Here is a 20,678-nt window from a genome sequence, read left to right as displayed (position 1 = left end):
CAAACTCCTCTGAGTTCCTGAACCCAGATGTCTTTGGCCCCAAACTGAAAAATATGAGCAAGTCCCTAGGCTGCCCTGCAACTGTGAACTGAAACACACTGACCACACAGCCTAGGCTCCCTGGGAAAGCTACCGTCACACAGCAGCTCTGACCCCTACCCAGCCGGGTTAGCGAATCCTACCACTTCATTCACGTATTTTGCATTGGTCTAGGGGTAAGAAATCAAATCCAGACACCTATCGATGGGGTGGGGGATGGCTTTCAGCTTTCCTTACGCCTCTAACACAGGCCCTCCCAAGCTTAAAAGGCAATCCATCTCTACTACAAGCAAGTGCTTCTGGTATCCCATTCATCTCAGCACTTCAGAGATGTGCAGAGATGTGTCAGCATGTGTGCAGATAAACATTACCGGAGGACTGTTAGTACAAGATGCAGAGGCATCAGCTACAACACTGCAGCACTTACTGCACCAGGTCACATCCTGACCCCATGAAGAGTGTCAGCAGGGTAATGAACATCAGCTCTGCCCCAGAGCATTTCAAAATTAAGAAATTGTCTTTATAACCGTATGTTCTGCCCCACATCCAGTCTGTCTAAATCAGAGAGCAGCTCAAAGCAGCGGTATTAAAAAAAAAAAAAATCTTTAAAAAAAAAAAAGCACTGTTTGGAGGATTCATTCTAACACCTGGAGGTAGAGGTCCCACCCCTTTGCTGATTGCACTTCTCGCTCCATGCTAGATGCTCAGAGCATTAATTGGAGAAGAAGTTTCCCTCTGGAGGTGACAATGGTGGAGTTGGCATATTGCTAGATCCCACGAAGAGGCAGCTCAACTTCGGCTTCAATTCATTCCAAACTTTACTCATCTGTGCGTGGAAAAGGAGAGAAAACAGACATGACAACACAGTAGGTAATCATCTCACCACACTGTACTTCAGCAGTGGTTTCAGGGTACTCAAAAGCACAACACAAATTTGCTGAAGTACTTTGGGGAAGTCCAGCAGACCCAAATTGTCCTTTTTAGACTGGTGCTATCATGCAGCTCTCAGCATTTTACTGAGCATGCATGGAAGGGAGATTTCCCACACCTTGGTCAAATTCCTCCACTGCAGGGAAGGAAGGAGGCTGAAGGAGGAAAGACTTTTCTAATATAACGAATGAAAGAAAGTCTGTACATGGGGTTAACAAAAGGGAGCTCTTGGATTTAGAGCACAAACAAGGAACTTGTTCTTTGTCATATTGATTTCTATGTAGCACAACAAAACCCAGATTCATCTAGAAAACACACATCATTCATTACATAATAGTTAGTTATTTAATGGTTGTGTCTTCTTCAACTACCTGTAGGATAAGGCCATCTGCAGAGAAGATGACAAAAAGAAAAACACAGCAACTTGCTGCAAGAAGATACAGTGTTTTAGAGGGGTTAGAGCCAGCCTTGATCCTCATCCCAAACTGGAAAGACTTTAAGTGATTTCTCAAGAAGTTATGAAAGAGTGCAGCTGGGCAGATCATTAGAGGAGGAAGGCCCACTGGTGAAAACAAATACATTCAAATTCTCAGATTTTGGGAAAAAGAATACAGTCCAGAGGAACTCACCTCTTTGTGACCCTGGATCTGGGAGTTGACAAAGGCCCCCAAAATGTGAGACGTGAGAGGCAGATAGATATGGATGAGCTGTGTCTCCTGATGCAGGCAATACAGAGAGAAGTAATTCCGCAGCTCCATGGTTAGGATAGCATTTTCTTGCTGAAAGAAGAGGAACTCTGTGAAATACGTTGCCAGGAACAGGGTGCCAAGGAGGTTCACTTGCAGCAGGAGAAAACAGCATTCTTCGCCATACAAGCAACTCAAACACAGACCAAAAACCTAAAAATGCAGTTCCCGGACCCATTTGATATGACAGCAACTGCATTTGCATCGTGCAGACTGTCGCCTTCCACAGTGCCTGCAAATGACACGTTGCCAAAGAGCCAGTGTAAGTGTTGAGGAAAACAATTGTGTTTTCCGTGTAGCACAGCAGGTAGCTCAAATTACCCGAAGTACTGGTTACCCTTTCAGCCTAATGGCTTTCTGCAAATATGACTGAGCTATATAGCAGCACCATTATAGGAGTCTAGTACCACCCTTCGCTCTCCCAGGCATCTGCCCTACCTCCACAATCCGCGACTCCAACTGCTCCACTGATTCTGGTTCTTTGTTCTGCACAGTGGCACTCATCATCTGCTTCTTCATCATGCTGTACTTATGCAATGCTCGCTGGTGCTTGTGCAATACCCCCTTCTCATGTCTTTCACACAGGTCCTTTATGAGAAAAGGGAAAAACAGGTACTTAGTGGAAGGTAAAGGACAGCAAGCACACAAGCCAAGTACACCAGGAACACGAACACATGGTCACGCTTTATGTAATTTCTATGCTGCAGATTTTTGTTTCTTTGTTTTCAAGAGGGTCAAAAAATGTTGGCAGCTAAGAATTAGAGAAACAAAACTGCCTGGACCCAGATCAGTGAGTTTAAGAGGCAATCTGGAGCACCACTTCTGCCAACGTTTTGGATCATATCAGGCCTCTTATCTTTTGTGCCCTTCTCAATATTAAGTGTTGGCAATTAACTGTGGCAAGAGCTTGCCGGTGTCCTTCTACTTCTTGGGAATGTCAGGGCTACAACATACAGTTTTAGTAGTTGCTTCTAAAAAGAAGTGCCTTTGACAGAAAGCTTAGTATTAACAAAAATTCTTTCATTTGTAACTGAACTCATGTATGCATGAGCAAACCAGTAGCCATCTAATTCACTGCTTGGACTCAAAACCAGCCAAATCTAGAAAAAAGTTAGCTGATCCATATAGTTCAAGCAGTCATATTTTTAAATTCCTTGCAGGGTTTGCTGTTTGGCAAGTACTCATCACAAGACGAGCTGATCAGTAAGGCTATAGAGCTAACTACGGCCAACAGCCACTCCTCTCCCTCTGCCAGATGCCCAGTTCGCCTCTGAACTGGCCTCCCAGACAGTTTTCCATTCAGCTGGCGTTACACCCTCTAAAGAGCACAAACTTGCTCTAAACAACTTTCTCACTGGCAGAAGAACAGCAGAGCTCACTTTATAGGACTGGAGTAAATCCAGGAAAAGGTTCAGCTTCTCCACGACATCATTCTCTTCCTGTTTACCCTAGAAAACAAGGAAAAAGTACATTTTATGTAAGCCTGGCAAGAACTGACATCACAGTTCTTTACATCCTTACACCATGCAGGCCCTCCACTGTATTCTCCAGGGCACATCAACTGCATCAAAAATCCTTCAGATGGCACTGGAGTGTTTAGTCTTCAGTGTGCAGAACAAAGATCTGACTGGAGCAGGAACAGCTTTTCCAACTGACTGATCCCTTTAACAAGAAGAGTTAGTTTCACAGTCCTGTGTGTCAGTCCTTCAGCGCTCTCTGCCTAGAATTTCCTTCTCTTGCAGATTTCTCCAATCTTTCACCTTCCCCTCTTACACAGTTAACTAATCCATTAAAGCCATAAATACCTGCATGTTCCCCATAAGAGTTCATGCATCAGAAGGGAGAAATGAGACACCAAGCCAAATTTCACTACTTGTTTTTGTATTTTACTAAATATTGCTTTTTCTTCCTGTATCAATAGAGCTCTCTGGAGCATAAACTCCGGAGAAAAAGACCTGGTCTGACTGATCTATAAAACCATGCTGAGTATTTTAACACAAGATGAAGGGAAGTGAAGACAAACCTATTACTTCTGCTTCCCAGACTGTCATGTTCTCACATTATTCTAACAGTCATTATCACACTGCACACTTACACAGAGATATGATGCTTCTGTCTGAATGACTCCTGTCATTCATTTAAGTACATGAATGTCAAAACTTGATTCAAAAATAAGTTCTGCTGGATTCTCTGCAGCGGATTAATCAAATAGGATGCAGGACTTTCAGACAGCTCAGTATAGCAGTACAACTTAACTTGTCCAATAACCACTTAAAATTAATAAAGCAAGCCGGCTTTCCCCTCACCAATTCTATTTTTTTCCCATTTAAACACAGTCCAGGTTTTTCATTCAAGCTTGAACAAGCAGGCTGGTGGTCGAGGATATGAGTATGGACTACAATCTCCCTCTTAACTCTTTATGTTCCTCTGTCCACAGAGCTCACGATTCAAGATGAAACTTAGGCAGCAATGCACCTCCTTCATTTTACACACACACAAAAAAAAAAGAACAAAGAACAAAGAAAAAAGAACAAAGAACTCACCTGCTGCACAGCCTTATCTGCCAGCAGTGCAAATTCAACAGACAGACCCTTCAAGGCTTGTTTCAGAGTCCCCCATGTGCTATTATTCAAAGCAGCCCAGGAAGGAAGCGGTGTAGTGTCTGAGCCCAAAGCACTAGGAGGAGATAAGCAGTATGCAAATCCAGGAGACAAATTCCACTAAGTAGATACATTTATTTGCAGAGCGCAGTTCAGAGTTTCAAATCTGTCTAAATAGCTCGCAGTGCTGCGCTACTACTGCGCAATCACAAATGCAGAGCTGTGTATATACTAGGGGAAGAGACAATAAAACCAGTACCTGAATGTTAAGGTACTTGTATTTTCTTTTCTGTTGCTCTATGGAATGCAACCTTAGTGGAAAGCATGCATTTTCTTCTTTTATAGTAGAAAAAGTTTTATTATGGCCTACAGCATACATTGAAACACTCATTCTTACCAGACCATTGGTAAACCTTACAGGTTTGGGGTTTTTTTTACCTTACAGGTAAACCTTACAACAGTTTTGAGTTCTGAAACAACAGTAGAAATGTTCACATTAGCAAATCCCCTTCCCCCAAACCTACCTTAGCTCCTTTCCAAATATGAGAAGATCTGAGGCATTATCAATAGCTCGAGAAGCTATCCTCTCTGCACGGTCCCGAAGCTTATAAAAGCTATTATAAATATTTCTGATGAGCTCCCTGCTAGCAGCAAACTGGGCCTGTATGTCAGCTGGAAGGAAGTCCTGAAGAAGTGCAAGAGAGATTACTAGTGGACAAATCAGAGGCACGTTCACATACGTTAATTCTGGGAACACCACATCGTCAGCAGAGAGAGACAGGTTTCCCTCTGGTGCTTGCTCTCTCATGCCATAACAACCCTGAAGAGATTAGCTTTACAATTTAGGTGTTTAAGTCAGATGTGATACAAATACCCTAGCTTTCAGAGGCAGAAGGAGGTTCAAATACCAGGTGTAGACAGATTTGGCAAAATCTACTCTGCAGGTAAAACAGGGTTTGTGAGGTTTCAAGCTCTCAGGTTCTGATCTGAAGCTACTAGTAACTGCCAGCCTGGCAAAGACAAGCATGTACTGAAAGTTCAGCTCTTTTTGACCTGTCCACCGCTGGTAAAAACCTGAATTAAGCTCCAGTTGCAAAACCTTCTGCTAGCGTTGCAGAACCTGAACAACAACTTGCTTTAAAATTGCTCAATGAACCTGGTGAACGTATATTTAAAACTTGCCATAGCACTCATCACTGGGATAAACAGATATACGGAGAACTTATAACTAATTTCACTGTAACAGTCCAAATCACTCTCCCACAGGGAGAGGACAGACAGACAGAATGAGGGCACGAACACACGGGGAAGACCTCAATATAGATATTAGCTTTTAAATTGAGCAGTATGTGCTTCTTTGTACACAAGTACAAGTAACTACTGATAAACATGTTCTGAGCAGGATTCATTGTTTAATCTTTATCATATTCATGAACCAGCATTTACGTCAAAATATCAGGCCCTTAAGAGTCAAGTATTTATTTGACCTTTTTAATAACATTACAGCTTTAAAAGTCCTTCAAACTTTGGAAACAACTCTCTCCTACCTAAGGTCTCCATCACTGAACAAACACCATAGCTGATCCACCTGGAGGAGAGCGCCATTTAAACCAGAATAATATGTTGCAAGAAAGTCATATACATACCTTGGCCTGGGTAGCTAATCTGCAGGTCATAAATTCATCTCCTACTCCCTGGACTAACTCTCTTAGCTTATTCTGTACATCCTATAGAAGATACAGAATAAAATGAGCGTGAAAGAACTAAGTAATGCAGAGGCAGTTCACACAGGTCTCAGATACACTGCAATGGTAAGGCACAACTTAGCTGATACAGCTTTACCCAGGTTAGGTTTAATTTAAGGAGAAGCGTAATATGTATTCCCCTAAGAGCAGTTATTTTCAAAATACTATATTCCTGGCATTGAGTGAAATTACCTTCCGCTTTCCAGCTGTAGAAATACCTATTGGGAGAAAATTCTCCTCATCACAAGGAGCAACAACGTGTAGGTCAAAAGCAATTCTGAACTCCGTACCCAGCGAAGCAGCTACAGGAAGGTATGCAAACTCAAGACTATTGCTAACAAGTACTCACTGAGCCACTGAACGACAGAAAGAGTTTCAAGAGCACATCTTCTGAGAAGGGGGGATGTCGAGCCACCAGGTTTATAAAACGCTTCAGCGCTCTCCTCCTAGATTCTATGAATTCTCGATCAGCTACAGGAAGAAACATTAACTTTCAATTAATGCACCACATATTACAGCTGCTCAGAAAGAGAAAAAAGAAAACACTCAGTCCAATAATTCCTTTATACTTGTAACCCTTGCTAAAGCACTGCAACAAAAGCAAAGAATGATTACCTGTAGTCCGTCAGCTCCCTAAAACAGATCTTTTGGATTGACCACCAGAACAAATATTCTTTCAAGTAGTTCTTTACATCTTACTGAAATCCAGTATATGTACCTATGTGTGTTTATTTTCACAGGGTGGATCAGGTAAGCAGGCTAAGTAACCAAGTCTAAGGCCTGAAGCCTCCACTTACAACCCGTGGGCATACAGAGATTTTTCTTCCTCTGAATTGGTTCCACAGCTGGTACCCGGGGGGATCTCAGTCTGTTTAGGACTCCTGGGAAATGCTGCACAACACACTGCTGCTTGCCACTGCAAAGATCACTGCCACTTGCAAAGTGTTCACCCCACAAATAATTATGGGGTTCTTGCTCACTATTCTGAAGAAATAGCTTCAGAGTGCTGTACCCTCATCTGTCCCTCCTCCACACTTCTAAGTGTTTTGGGGCTAGAGGGAGAATAAAGGATTTGGGTTTTTTCAGTTGTTTGCTCAAGATCAGTACCCACATCGTTTTCATGCAAGATGTGAGAAAGTACTTCGGAAGACCTATGCAGCAGTCTGCAGTATATCCACACAGAGTCCTTACTTGTCTAATTAAGAAAGTTCCACTCGTCTTCCTGAAACAGGAAGAGTTTATACTTTATATATAAACTCTTTATATCACCAGTATACCAATCTGGTGATACACTGCAGTATGGCAGTAAATCAAAAAATCCTGGAGTTTTTCATGAAAGATGAAAAATTAAAGTAAAATAAGTTTGAAGGAAAAGAAAGCAGCACAGAAAAAAATTAAAGGCATGCTCTTATCCATGACAACACTCGTATCTCAAAAGGGTATTACTCTTTTGCCCCAGTTTTAAGTTGTGAGTTTGTTGGCTGCATGGACTCTCTAAATGATCCTTAGCACAGTATCTCCCATCAAATGGTTTTTCTGTCATTATGGTTGCATTTTGCTTTGTCATATTTTAGCCTACATAGAGATTTCTGAAGTCATCTACACACTTCCCATACGATCTGCCCCAGTTTGCTGCTGTCCTCCAAAATGAGAAGAGCAGACTATCAGTCCTTCATCTGACAGACGGATGAAAGTAGACCATCATGAAAGTTGGAGCGTAACTTAGTAGAGAAGAATACAGAATATAAAAAGAGCGTAGCTTTGCCCATCCTGCTCTGGGCCTAAGGAGGTTGCAGAAGTCCCACATCTATACTAATCCATCAAATCCTCTGTCCTACAGTTCCATTTATCAGCCCATTAACCTACTCAGAAACAAGAACAACCCATGCAATTTCCTTTTTCCTTTTTGTAGTTTCTATTAAGACCACCTACACAGCTTTTCTATATGCAGAGTCACTGGACTAAAGGCACTTATCACTCTCTGCCTTAATATGTTTTTGGACTGTATTAGGACCGTGCTCCTAACACGGTTTGGGAACTAATCCTATCGGGTTTTTTCTTAAACATACAATAACTGTGGGAAGAAATGTACCGGTGAATGCACAGAAATATGAACACACCGGCAATGCAAGGAAATAACAGTGACTGACAAATTATATATATATTGGTAGCATCTTTCAAGCATTGTCTCTTCACTGAGACTAATCAGTGAAGGTCACTTTGCTCACAGGTGTTGCATGAAGTGGAAATTCTGGAAATTCTGGCTGAGAACACTGAATCAGGTCAAATTCAACAGACAGGTTTTTGCAAACTCAAAAGAAAGGTCCTTACAATTTACATTCCATCATAAGAATATATGACCATTGAAGCTTTTCAGCACTATTATTTTGCTTTGTTCCAGTTCACTCTACACCCCACACTGCTCACTGTTTACCAATTCCTCTTCACTGTAGCGATACATGAACTCCTTGACTGAAATCAATTATTTATTGAAACATATTAAGCTTAGCAGCATGGGCAGGAGACAAGACAGTGAAAAGCTTGTTCTTCCACAGATAAAGCAGAAAACAAGACAGGGTTTTATACAGTTATGCAACATTTGAAATAATAAAAGTTTAAAACCAGTGCAAATATTTCAGATTAGTGAAAAATGTACCTGAAAGAGCTTTGATATGCTTTCAGTCTTCATTGGTTTCTATTCTAACAGCTAAAACATACTTGAATGAACTGACACTGATTCCAACCTCAGTTTTTAGTTTCTGGTTATCCTAAGCAGATCAACAAGCTCCTTTTAGAACAGGAGAAAAAAAAAGGGGGGTGATAGCTACTTTAAGGCGGTTGATTCATCTGCCAGAAAGACACCTTTCATACTGAGGAAAAACGCAACTGAGAAAGCGTAGTTACCGTTGCCTGCATGTAAGACTTATGTGCAAGGTAATGCTGTAAGAGGCAATGCTGAAGCCGTTCACTTAACATCACCGTTCACAGGTCCTTTTTAGGTGTGTATGAGGTCAGGACCCTACACTAACTCAACAGCATCAAGTATTCTCACTGGAGAAGCAATTTTGTTGTTTCTACACAATCAGCTCCTCTGCAGTTTTAAGCCCTTTAATATAAGTTGGTTTGGGTTTTTTTTAATCTTGACTCTTCTCTCGCTATAGGAGAACAATGGGATTTCCACAAACGTTTTCTATTCCGAACACTTCACAAAACACACTACAATGCATACTATAGCTGTTCCACAGTACAGAAAAGTCATTAGCTACTGAACTTCAATGGAAAAAAAATTGCACTAAAATTTTACATTAGTATTTTACCTATAGAGAATTTCTAGGATGGCAACAACTCACACCACCAAATTGTATATTACAGCCTCAGAGTTGTTTCCTGAGCCAAGCAGAAGCAAAGACTTTTGATCTTTTAAACATTTATTTTCAACGGTATCATCTTCATCACGCTTGCAGCATGAGCCCTCTGGTCAAGAGACAGAGCCAGACTTACCCCCCAGCATCCTCTTTGGTGGAAGTGCTGGCACCATACGATACGGGAACTTCTGAAGCAGCATCTCGTGGAACACCACAAAATCATTGTATCGCCTATAGACTGAGCATTTGAATCTCTGCAATAGAGGAAGGGGGGAAAAAATAAATCAATACACAGGCTGGACAATCAGCAGCATTTCAGTAACTTTTTTTTTTTTTTTTTCCCTATCAGCTGCACTAAAAAGAAAAGGAAGAAAAGAAAAATTGCACCCAGAGACTGCAAAAATTATATATTTCTTATCCTTAGAGGCTTCATGGTGAGAAGGAGGGAGAAAAGACTCCAAAGGCAGCCATCTTTCAATTATGAATAGAGATGGTATTCTTCTAACTATAGTGCTTTTGAGAATAATATTTTCAGTTGAAAAAAACAAGTCAGATTTCATTCACACACAAGGTTAAAGAGACTACCAAATGGAGAGGAAGAGGTTTCCCAAGAAATTATAAATATCCCTAAATCTGTCCTGATTCCATACTGTTACTTCCTCAAACTCTCTGGTCCTCCAAATTACACAGAACATTTAGAAATTGTGTCAATACTCTTAAAGTGCTCTAGAGAGCTCTTTTCTTGAAGTACTGCAAGTCCCTCCTCTCGCTCTTAGGAAATTTCTCTAAAGCAGTTTCAAACCCAGAGGTGGCAAAACAGGCTTAGATCATATTAAGTATTAGCCCAAATTACCGACATTTTAAGTGAACCTCACAAGAGAAAGAGTCCTCTCGCTGATGTTAGATCTATAAACAAAGAAAGAAAGTTCCTTTAAAACCTTAGTCCTTCATTCTGCATTTCTTAGATCAATATGCAGAAGAGGTCACAGAAAATGGGTTTCCATTCCAAAAGGAGTTAAGTAGCAGCTAGAACAAGACACTTAGGGCGTAGAAATCCTTTAAAAATAATAAATAAAGAACGCACAAACCCCACACACTATTACTACACATTAATCTACTGGAACAGCTAAGAAAGACTACACATCACTATACCCGTTCTCACTATGTTTGCATTGTACATCATCCACCACTTATTGTGGCACTATGCATTTTCAAAAACAAAGCAACGAGGCATACAACTGGAGCACAACAGATACAGCTCCTAGGGTCTCTCTTTGTCTGCTTTGCAATCTGATGTTGATTTGTGCTGCAGATCTTAGATGAAGCTCAAGGCCAAGCTATGCTTCTTTTTTGAGGAAGTACCGTTCTACAGCTACAACCATAGGAGAGATGACAGCAACTGAAAGGAGTTGGCAAGGAGTTCCTAAATTCAAAACCTAGAGACCACCAGGGTGACCAAGTCCTATGCCCTGAAATCACAGGCAAAAATAAACATTGAATCCTAGAAAGCCCACAGAAGCACTCGGTGTCTGCCCTTTCCCCCTCACAAGAGTCTTTAACAAACTTACAGATGTCAGTCCAAAACACTTAAAGCCCCAAACGTCATGGGGGCTCATGATCAAAAACGGGGGATCAAAAGATCACGACAAGTGATCCAAACATGTCTCTGAATATGTACAATGATGACTGCAACAGTTTGAGCATTGCTCAGTAACTGATGTTTTGGTAGCTTGAGAGATGTAAATTGCTCATGGTCTACTGTGACAAGGACAGATTTACTTCTTGAAAAAAATACACAGAAGTTACTGGAGAGGTATTTCACTCATAAATAGGAAAAGATACATCATCTTCAATCTTCTCTTACACCAAGAGCAGAACCTACAGGTCAGGATTGGGGGAGGTAAACTGGAAATGGCCTATGCTCTGCAGAAGGATTTGCAGTACCTTTTCTGTTTATAAAGGATTTCAGTTTAGCACTGCCAACATAATTTCTTCACTAGTTCAAAATAGTTTGCAACATCCAGTCGCCTACACCAATCCATTATGAAAACATTCAGTTTTCAGTGTTATACACTTGCTTTTGTACAGAGTTCAGGTTTCAAGCCAGTAAACTAGCAGACCATCCATCAGACCTCGGTTAGAAGATGCTCTGTACTGCAGAAGCCCAGGTCAAGGAAGCATAGCACTACTGCATTTAAAGTAAGCCCTTCCAACTGGCCTACTCAAAACCATCACTCAACACCTCTATCAAATTAGACAGGACTTTGCCAACAGCAACTGCACAGCCGTTATTAAGAAGATACATTCTCACTAAGACCAATGCTTGTTCACATTACCTTGCTGGAAACCTCATATTCCACATGTTTCAGAAAAAGGCCCTTCTTCTCAGGTATAAGCTCCACCTGCACACTATCCTTGCTCAATAGCTCTTGTAGGGTGTGGGAAAGCAGTAGTGGATTTCCCTGGGGCGCCTGCATTAGAAACTGTTCCGGTTCCCTCGGTTCATTTACTGGAGGCTTTGCCAAATCTAAAAGACAAAAAGGGAAAAAACAGTCCAGTAGACTTGATAAAGTAAAAGAAGTAGCCTTAAAATACTCTGTTCCCTCGCTCAGTGCTCCCACAGTGGTGCAACACAACCAGAACAACAGTCAAGCCACTCCTCCAGGAGGCTATGCTACTGCACACACATTCAGAAGGTTGGTACCTCCCTCTTCACAACAGCCAGGAGCACCACCAATTATACCGAGTCAGAAAGACACCTCTACTAAGCAAAAGAATCACAGGCCAAATTTGTTCTGTGAATCAGCTAGGAGGCCTGCATTTCCTGTCTGTCCAGCTCCCACCACAGCAGGATCTGCCAAAATGAACGAAACCCTAGCTCAGCATTTTTGGATCCTGCCTAGAACAACTCATGGAAGGAAAGAAAATATGTTTTTTTACTGCACTGCAGAAATTTAATACATTAATTTTACATGCCGTTACAAAGGAAGGAGACACTTCATTTGACATAATTTTATTAAACTCTATGACGGTATGCTAGAGTGGGCATGAATAATTTACCATGTCAATATGCTTAAGTTCAAGAGCAGGGGAAAAAGGTTCCTAATAAGGGCTACCAACCTGACAATTCCTCAATCAGAGCAAGCTCTGGCAAAATCTTTCAAATACACCTATTCCACTGCTTGTAGCTAAAAAAACAAACAGCTTTTTACAGTGAACTCAGTCATAGCTGGACAGCTTTGGACAGAGAGATTCTAACTGATTCTCAGCCAGATGCAAAAGTAAAAAAAGATGGCTCCTCAGAATAGGGCCCTGGAGGACAAACTACATCAAAGAAGGGCCAAAGATGATGATTCAGAGTAGTCTTATCATATGACCGACTGCAGCCCATTATCTCAACTTGACTTCATAACTACCTATATTATTCGACTGTAAACCAAGCTTACATTGTTTTTCAAAGCAATCCTTTTTTCCTACCTATTTCACACAGAAGAAACAGGATGAAAAGTGCAGATATAACCCTGGAGTCTATTCAACCCACACCTGAGTTCTGTTCTCCAGTCTGGAACAGATGAGCTGCTTCCTCTCTGCATATGGCTGTTTAAGAGGGATGCTGCGAGGAAACTCTTTTACAAAGCAAGTTGAATCCACTGCCGAAGAGTTACCTAGAAAAGCTTGGCAGTATTCATCATCCCTTCCATGCCATCATGCAGAAGTTACATCCCTTCTTAAACATATCTAAAATTTTGAGAAGACAAAAAAATAGCAACACCACAGAAGCAAGAACCATTTCTTTAAGCTTTGATACATAGTTCAAAAAGTTGGTAACTGTGTAAGAGATTAACTCAGGGAAGATAAGAACTCACACCCTTAACTTGAAATCCCTGACCTCCTCCTGATAAGGATTTCCCACCTGCTCTTTCACATGCTCCGGGCCCTGATAAATGGGGAAAACAGGTAATCTCCAATTCCTCAGATATGCAGCTTCAGAACAGACACTTTGATCCTTGTTCCATAAAATGGTTTAAGCAAACCAAACCAAATCCAGGACAAATGACCTTATCCCACATGTCTCGTCAGGCTTCGGATTCCTACTAAAGTGACTCAGAGAAGCAAGTCTCAACGCCTCCACTTTAACAGCCTAATGTATCACCTACTAACCCCACCTACGGAGCAGCTTCTAAAAAGTTCCAGTTACCCGTCAGAAATCTGTAGTAAGACAATGCAAGCTAATTCAATGTTGACACAGGATACTGCTGGAGGAAGTGATAAAATATGTCTATCCACTTTTCAGAGAGATGCTGAACTGAGAAGGAAAGGAGGAAAGAATATTCAGAATGCAGATAGCAAGGCAAAATATTTTCTAGTGTAGAAAAATCCTTGCCCACCTGACCCTTCATGGGGCAGCAAGATATAATGAACCACAGTATCGAGGGGAAGCATCAAAAATACACTCAAAGAACTACAGAACGCACAAGACAGCCCCGCGCTCCAGAGCGGCAGTCCTCTGGGCGCACACCTTTGTCATTCTCAGTTTTAATTGCTCAAGACACAACATGACACGGTAGGTTTTGTTACTCCTCCAATGCGCACACACACACACAGAGAATTCCAGAGTCCTCTGTGTTGCTAAACCACTGGCTCACGTTTCAGAGGCAGTCACAGTACACTAGTCCCCCAAAGAGGGAATAGCCAAAATGCAGCTCACCTACTTCCCGAGAGCAGTGCCCATCTGTACTAACACAACACTCCTCCTGCTTCCCATCTTCCTGCTGGCCAGCTGACAAAGCGGGACTTTTATGGCACAAACTGTTCCCTAAACTGGAGGTCAGCACTGTCTGTAAGCTACTGAAACTCACAGTGGAAAAAGACAGATACCAGAAGGAAAGATTAAGAGGATGAACCATGAATCCTTCAGTATTTCACCTTTAAGTCCTGGAACCTGCAGCATGATCAGCCAAACTGATGTTGAGGAGGACTCAAATTCATTACAGTGATCTGAACCCAGATTATCCCATAAGATAATTAAAGTGAAGCCCCATAGAGAGATCTAGACAAGACCCAGCATTCCCTTGACAATTCAGTCACATTGCTCCTTTCATTTTTAATATTTTGCCATTTTTCATATTTTATTTTTGCTTTCCAAAATTCACCTACAGGAAATATCTTCTTTTTATCAGTAGTTCACATACTTGGCTCTTCCTGAAATACTCTGTAGCTTCATTAAATCTCAACCTTGTCTAAATGTGTGAAATCATACAAATCAGACAACCATACAAACAAGTTTGAATAATTACTGTTTAATTAATCATCTCAGCGGATTCCATATCAACAAGACAACTACTCAGGGTGAATTTACACCCTCAAACACTGGTCTGAGAACACAATAAGATGACTGTGGAACAGCTGTTAACCTGTTCTAGAAAACACTTACCACGGCATTAACACTAACCCTGCACAGCAATATATACTGAAGCTATTCTGCAGCCCATTTTTCATTCTACTTACTAATAAGTCAATGCAGGAACAGCCTCAAGAGCCCTGGCCAGGGATGGTGGATAATAGTGGGAACTCATTGGTATGAGCTCCTGTGTTCAACCAGTAAAAGGATTTACATGCATTGTAACAAAACACTTAGCGCTTTCCATCACGCACTCTCTGCTGGAGAACAGCTAATTTTGAAAGCATTCCCTCTGGTTGTGGCAGATCATTATCTAGCAAAGTTTATGTACCTAGAGCAGCAAATGAATACAGATACAAGGTATGCAATGGTCCCCTGGAATGCAGGGAAGCAGACAAAATTAAAAAAAAAAAAAAGCTTTTTTTGTACAAGCTAGTCTTTCGCTACAGCAGCTTCTCAATCTGTTGTCAATAAGATACCAGGAAGTGGCCTGGCATAACCGCAAATCATTTGATATAAAAGTTAAAAAGAATACATGTATGCATACATATGCAAACAAGGAGACAAGATGACAAGAAATGAAAGTTTAAAGAAGCATTCAAAGCATAGCCTAACCTTTGTTTGGCTGTAATAGAAAACACTGCATAATACTTCTTTTTTCTAAAAAGTCAGGTAGCCTTTGGACTGAAAGGTCTTAAGAAACTTACCCAGAAAACAACTGAAGCTGAAAGCTTCACTACTTCATGCCACATGTTTCATACTTTAGTTAGTGCCCGACATTCATTATTCCCATTCCTACAACTAGACAGCACTCTGCACTCCAGAGTTACCAGTTTCCTCAATCAAAATTTCTAAAATCAGGCATTTATGAAACCCAAAGTAGTATTTCAAGCATCTGATTAGCTGCACAGAGGTTTTACATGTGAGCAAGCACATACAGAATAGAAGGGCAACGCAAGGGCTGGAAGCATAGGTGGTAAATCACAATACAGATCTCCCTTCCCTATTTAAATTCTGTCAACCAAATCCGGAGGGTTTATCTCCATTTTACAGATGGCTGCTACTAACAACTCTTTATTACACCAGGATGCTAATCAGCTAAATTTATTAGACACACTTAAGTAGAAGGTGCCATAAAATTACTTGTTACATTAGTAGTAGCAGATTTTCTGGAAGGAGAAATGAGTCTGAAAGGAAGCAAAACCTTTAGGAGAAATGGCTAAGATTCCTTCTCCATCATCACAGGCCACGGCCTTGCGGAGCAGACGTGATCCAACTCACGGGAAACGCAGGGAGTACGAGAACTGACTGTTTTGTACACAAATACCTCAGATTTATCCCTGGCAAAAAAAAAAAGAGGACTCCACTACAAACTCCTGGGCCAGGAATACTCAAACAGAAATGTAAATATCATTCATCAGCATTTCCCTTTCCTTTCTGTCTTCTCATGAAAAGCCTCAGGAATTATGGAAATGCTTTTCCTCCTCATTGTGTCAAACACACTCCCTGTAATTCCAGAACTCAGTGTCCACATCAACATCTCAGAAAACTGGTGCAGATCTCAACTACAACTTCAAATAGATCCCCTCCCCCCCCCTTTTTAATTCTTACATAATGTGAAATCCCTTAAAAACAAGAAAAGAAAAACAGAAGTCCACAAAAAAAAAAGGCAAACAAAACTTTCTTCTGATTAAAGGCTTTACATATTCTTCGAGACAACTGTATGCAACTTGTTTGGGTTTTTTAAGGAATTTAAAACCATGCAATTCTTATTTAGAAAGGAGCAAAGCAAAGGAATGAGTCTATTTTATCTAACAAAAGTAACTTATACACAGATGGATTTTCAACATGGAAGAGGAGTCCGTATTTCTTGCTAGATACAAGAAAAGTAATCACATTTAGCTGCACTCTAATTAAGATGATGGTGCAATAGTGTCCTTCCTTCCCCCTCCCAACAATTCACTTACAAACACAAGCTCTCCAGTGCCAAAAGAAGACAAGATAAAATAATACACATACTATCATAAAATTAGATGTTGGAAAACAGGCTCTAACATTTTGGTTTCCTCCTTAAAAAAAAAAAAAAAGAAAAAAAATCAAACACACACCATGACTTTATCAGTGCAAATGTCAAATATGCATCCTGCGCTAGCTGGTCTGGGCTTTTTGGGTGGGGGTGGGTTTTTTCCCCCCTTTGTTTTTGAGGGCTTCGGGGTTTTTTGGTGGTTGTTTTTATTTCCAACTAAGTTTCGGATTACTATTCAGCAGTTAGTGATTTTCAAGACAAAGCAGATAAATAATGGCACAACTCAAAAATAGTCAGATGAGGTTATCTAAGCTTTATTTAATAAAAATAGAAAAGCACCAGCATTTCTTCATTCCCTTACAGCTGTAGGCCTCTAACTGCTTCTCAAAACATTGCAATCACATACTACAGCAGGCAAAAATCCCAACACCAAGTTATGTCCTTCCAGTGTCTGTGTGACAGAACAAAGAACTAAGTCTCACCCTAGTGCCCTGTTCTAACTATGCTGTTAGATGATCAAGTGACTAATTAAGTGATTTCCCAAGTCTGGGAATACAAGGAACACATTCCATTCGCAAGTCAGTCACGGAGCCACGGTCCCAAGCTGTAGCAAATACAATAAAGTGAGATGGAGCTACACACATTGAAGAAATAACAGGATTAGTGGAATAAAGTCCATCAAGGAATGTTCCCAAAGACTACAGAGATTACAGAGACAAAAGTCAAGTCCTCACTAAGGCAGCTTCCCAGCTCACAATGAAAGATTGCTAAACTGTCATTTTTCACACCCAGCTCTAACAAAGAAGTTGTAAGTGTAAAAATTCAGACCCAAAAAAGTAACCCAGCAAGCAATAACAAATATAACTGTTCTCCAGGAAACTTTTACAACGGCATTTTAGCTTAACTATAAAATTGCCAAGTTTCCACAATCATCCTTCCTTATACAGGTCAAGAAAATCCCATCAGAAGAAATTGTTTATCTTTTGCTTCTCATCTTCCTTGCATGTTTCTTATCCTCTTAATTATGCTGGGGAATAACTTGATCTTAGTACTCAAGCATTAAAAAATGAATGCCACTCCACACACTGCAGTCTCACGATGGTCTCGTCACACATTTTATAGTTAGAACAAGGTCATTCATATCTCAAATGCTGTTGAAAAGCAATCAGCAAAGCTTCCCTCCTTTTATACCAGTTCCACATGTCTGTAACTGATCTCTCTCCATCAACCTGCACCGACCCATTAAAACTTGAAGACTGTGGTGAAATCAGAGCGGTTATGTACAAATACTACTATCTGCAACTGGTACAGACCTCCCCACCAAACCCCGCTTCAGGCTGCACACACAGTTAAAGCCTTAGCACTAGAAAAAAAAGAGGAGACATCCCCGTCAACCCACCTGGATTAGCTCCCTGCAATCATTGCAAATCAGGCTCAAGTGGGAGCAAGAGGAAAAGTAACAAAAAAAAAAATCAATACAAGCGACTTTGCAAAATTTACTTTAATGTATTAAACATTATCTTTTTCTTTTCTCTCTTGATTGTATTAAAATACTTTTAACCCTGCAAACTACAAGAGACAGCACTTGCATGCGCTGTCATAGGCGGGCATCGACAGCCCCCGACAGGACTCTCATTACTGAGAGTAAATCAGGAGATTTAGATCATCTTAGAATATTCATCAATTTCCAAAAAAGTTGTGTGAAATTTCCAACATCGCTGAACCCGCATTACAATGCTAGAAATAAAAGCATTCCTGCTTTCACAGCATTATTTTTCTTTTGCTAAGATCATTACATACCTTCTCTCAGTGTTCACAACACAAGATTTGTCAAAGAAAGCCAAGTTTCCTAAATAGGGCTGAGTAGATCAGTTACAGAAGTGCCATCACCAGTGCAGAGGTTAATCAGGTCAAGAATACTCTACTCAGAGACAACTGTATTATCTCGATATGGCTCCTGAAGCAGATGGTAAATCCGTAAGAGACATACCTGAACAAGCTCTCTCTTTGGTACAGTAGGACATTTTTTCCACAAAGGCTGCTGTTCAATATCCCAATATCTTACATCAGTCCTGGACAGAAATATTCCAAAATAATTTATTTATAAGCGTGATCTGCATCAGGCACATCACAGGCCTATCAAAAGCATACTCACACTGCATCCTGAAAATAATCCAACCACACCATTTTTCCCTGCATCAAGCTTACCCACTTATAACCTCTACTCATTTTTCTTTCTAAAGCGAGGGAAAAAAAAACCGCAAAACCTACTATGCACAGAGCAGTAATTGCCAGTAGGAAATTTCACCCACTTTAAGAGAACTTTATAGAGCACTGTTCCCCTCTAAACGTTTCCCTCAGTTTAACTGTTACGAGTCTAGCATGTTATTTTCTTAATTCACCCAGGCGCCCCCTCCATTTCTCATTTCACAACAAGCGCTGGCAGCATTTGGCTGCAAGTTTCTTCATCTCAGATTCAGCTGCACGCTCTTAAAACTTCAGCGGTTCGAGCGGCTTCTTTTCGCGCTGGACCCGCTTTTGGCTCGGCTCAGTAAGGAGAGGAGACGTGGCCTCTGCCCGGGGCTGACCGACAGCGCCGACCGAGCCGCTTCATCCCCCGCCGCCGCGTGCTTCAACGTGCCCCCGAGTCCATTTTAGCGGGCGGGGCACAAGGAGCCGAAGTGAAGTCACTTCAGGACCCGCAGCAGCGCTCAGCTGCACGACGCTCCAGAGAAAAGGCTCTACTTCGCGCCCCGTCCCCGCGTTAAGCCCCGGCAGCAGAGCACCCCGGGCAGCCAACCCGCCCGCCCCGCCGCGGGCGCCGGGACGCGACCGGCCGACCTCCCGCTGCCCGCCCCCGGGCAAAGCCCGCCGACCTCCCGCTGCCCGCCCCCGGGCAAAGCCCGCCGACCTCCCGCTGCCCGCCCCCGGGCAAAGCCCGCCGACCTCCCGCTGCCCGCCCCCGGGCAAAGCCCGCCGACGCTCGCCCTTATTTATCACCCAGGGGCAGAGGCCGCCTTCGCGAGGGGAGGGGAACCCCCCGCCGCCACGAAACGGGTACCGCCGAGGCTCGGCCGTGGCCTGGCAGCGGGGCAGCCCCACTGCGGGCCGGGCCGGGCCGGCCCGGCACCCGCCGCCCCGGGAGGGGGGGAGGAGGGGAAGGCGGCGCCCTTTCACCTCAGGTTTCGGCGGGGGCAGCGGCCCCGACCCCACCGAGGAGCCCCGCCACCCTCCCCCGAGCCGAGAGGCAAGGCGGCGGCGCCCCTGGAGCCGGGGAGCGGACGGAGCCACCCACACCCGCCCCGTACCTGTACCGGTGCCTGCAGGCAGCTCGCCGTCCATCGCGGCAGCAGTCATGTGAGGCCGGGGCCCGGCGGCCGCCCTCCCCTTCCTCCGCAGCTCCCGCCTGTCAGCGCGGGCGGAGCGGGCGGGGAGAGGCCGCCTCCCGGGGGGCCGGGGCGTGGGGCGGCCGGGAGGCGAGGGCGTTGCTTGTGGGGACCCGCCGGGCTCTCCCCGCTGGTGACACGCGGTGGTCCTCGCCGGCTCCAGCGGGGCCGCCACCGCACACCCCCGTGACAGGCGGCCTCACCCGCGGCATGCCCCGCACACCACGTCCCCGCCAGCGTGGAGCACGCCGGTGCCCACCAAAGTGGAGCTTCTCCCATCCCTGCCAGCACGAGAACACCCCGACCCAGCCGCCTCCTCCCGCAGCGCGAGGTGAAGGCCAGAGACCGGGTCACGCCAAAACGGCATCGCTTCTGATAGCACTTCACGATAACGTCGCTGATGAGGCAACACACTTCAACACACGCTTCAGTTCTGGGGG

The 20,678-nt window shown here is 43.0% G+C and overlaps 1 protein-coding gene across 1 annotated transcript; it reads right to left on the bottom strand.

Moving 5' to 3' along the window:
• Window positions 1–139: 139 nt before the first annotated feature.
• On the bottom strand, window positions 140–20,498 carry SNX8 (sorting nexin 8). The gene is made up of 11 exons (XM_082006609.1): window positions 20,161–20,498; window positions 11,762–11,952; window positions 9,562–9,679; window positions 6,410–6,531; window positions 5,962–6,042; window positions 4,840–5,000; window positions 4,259–4,391; window positions 3,095–3,163; window positions 2,154–2,303; window positions 1,599–1,748; window positions 140–865 (listed from the first exon to the last, which is right to left on the bottom strand). Exons 1-11 carry the CDS (start codon window positions 20,207–20,209, stop codon window positions 752–754), a joined length of 1,338 nt encoding a protein of 445 aa, XP_081862735.1. The 5' UTR covers window positions 20,210–20,498; the 3' UTR covers window positions 140–751.
• Between the last annotated feature and the right edge of the window lie 180 nt (window positions 20,499–20,678).

Source organism: Phaethon aethereus (genome assembly GCF_964289735.1).
Source record: "Phaethon aethereus genome assembly, chromosome: 15".
NCBI lineage: Eukaryota > Metazoa > Chordata > Aves > Phaethontiformes > Phaethontidae > Phaethon > Phaethon aethereus.
Note: the sequence above shows the minus strand (reverse complement) of the source record. Positions and strands in the feature narration are given on the sequence as shown.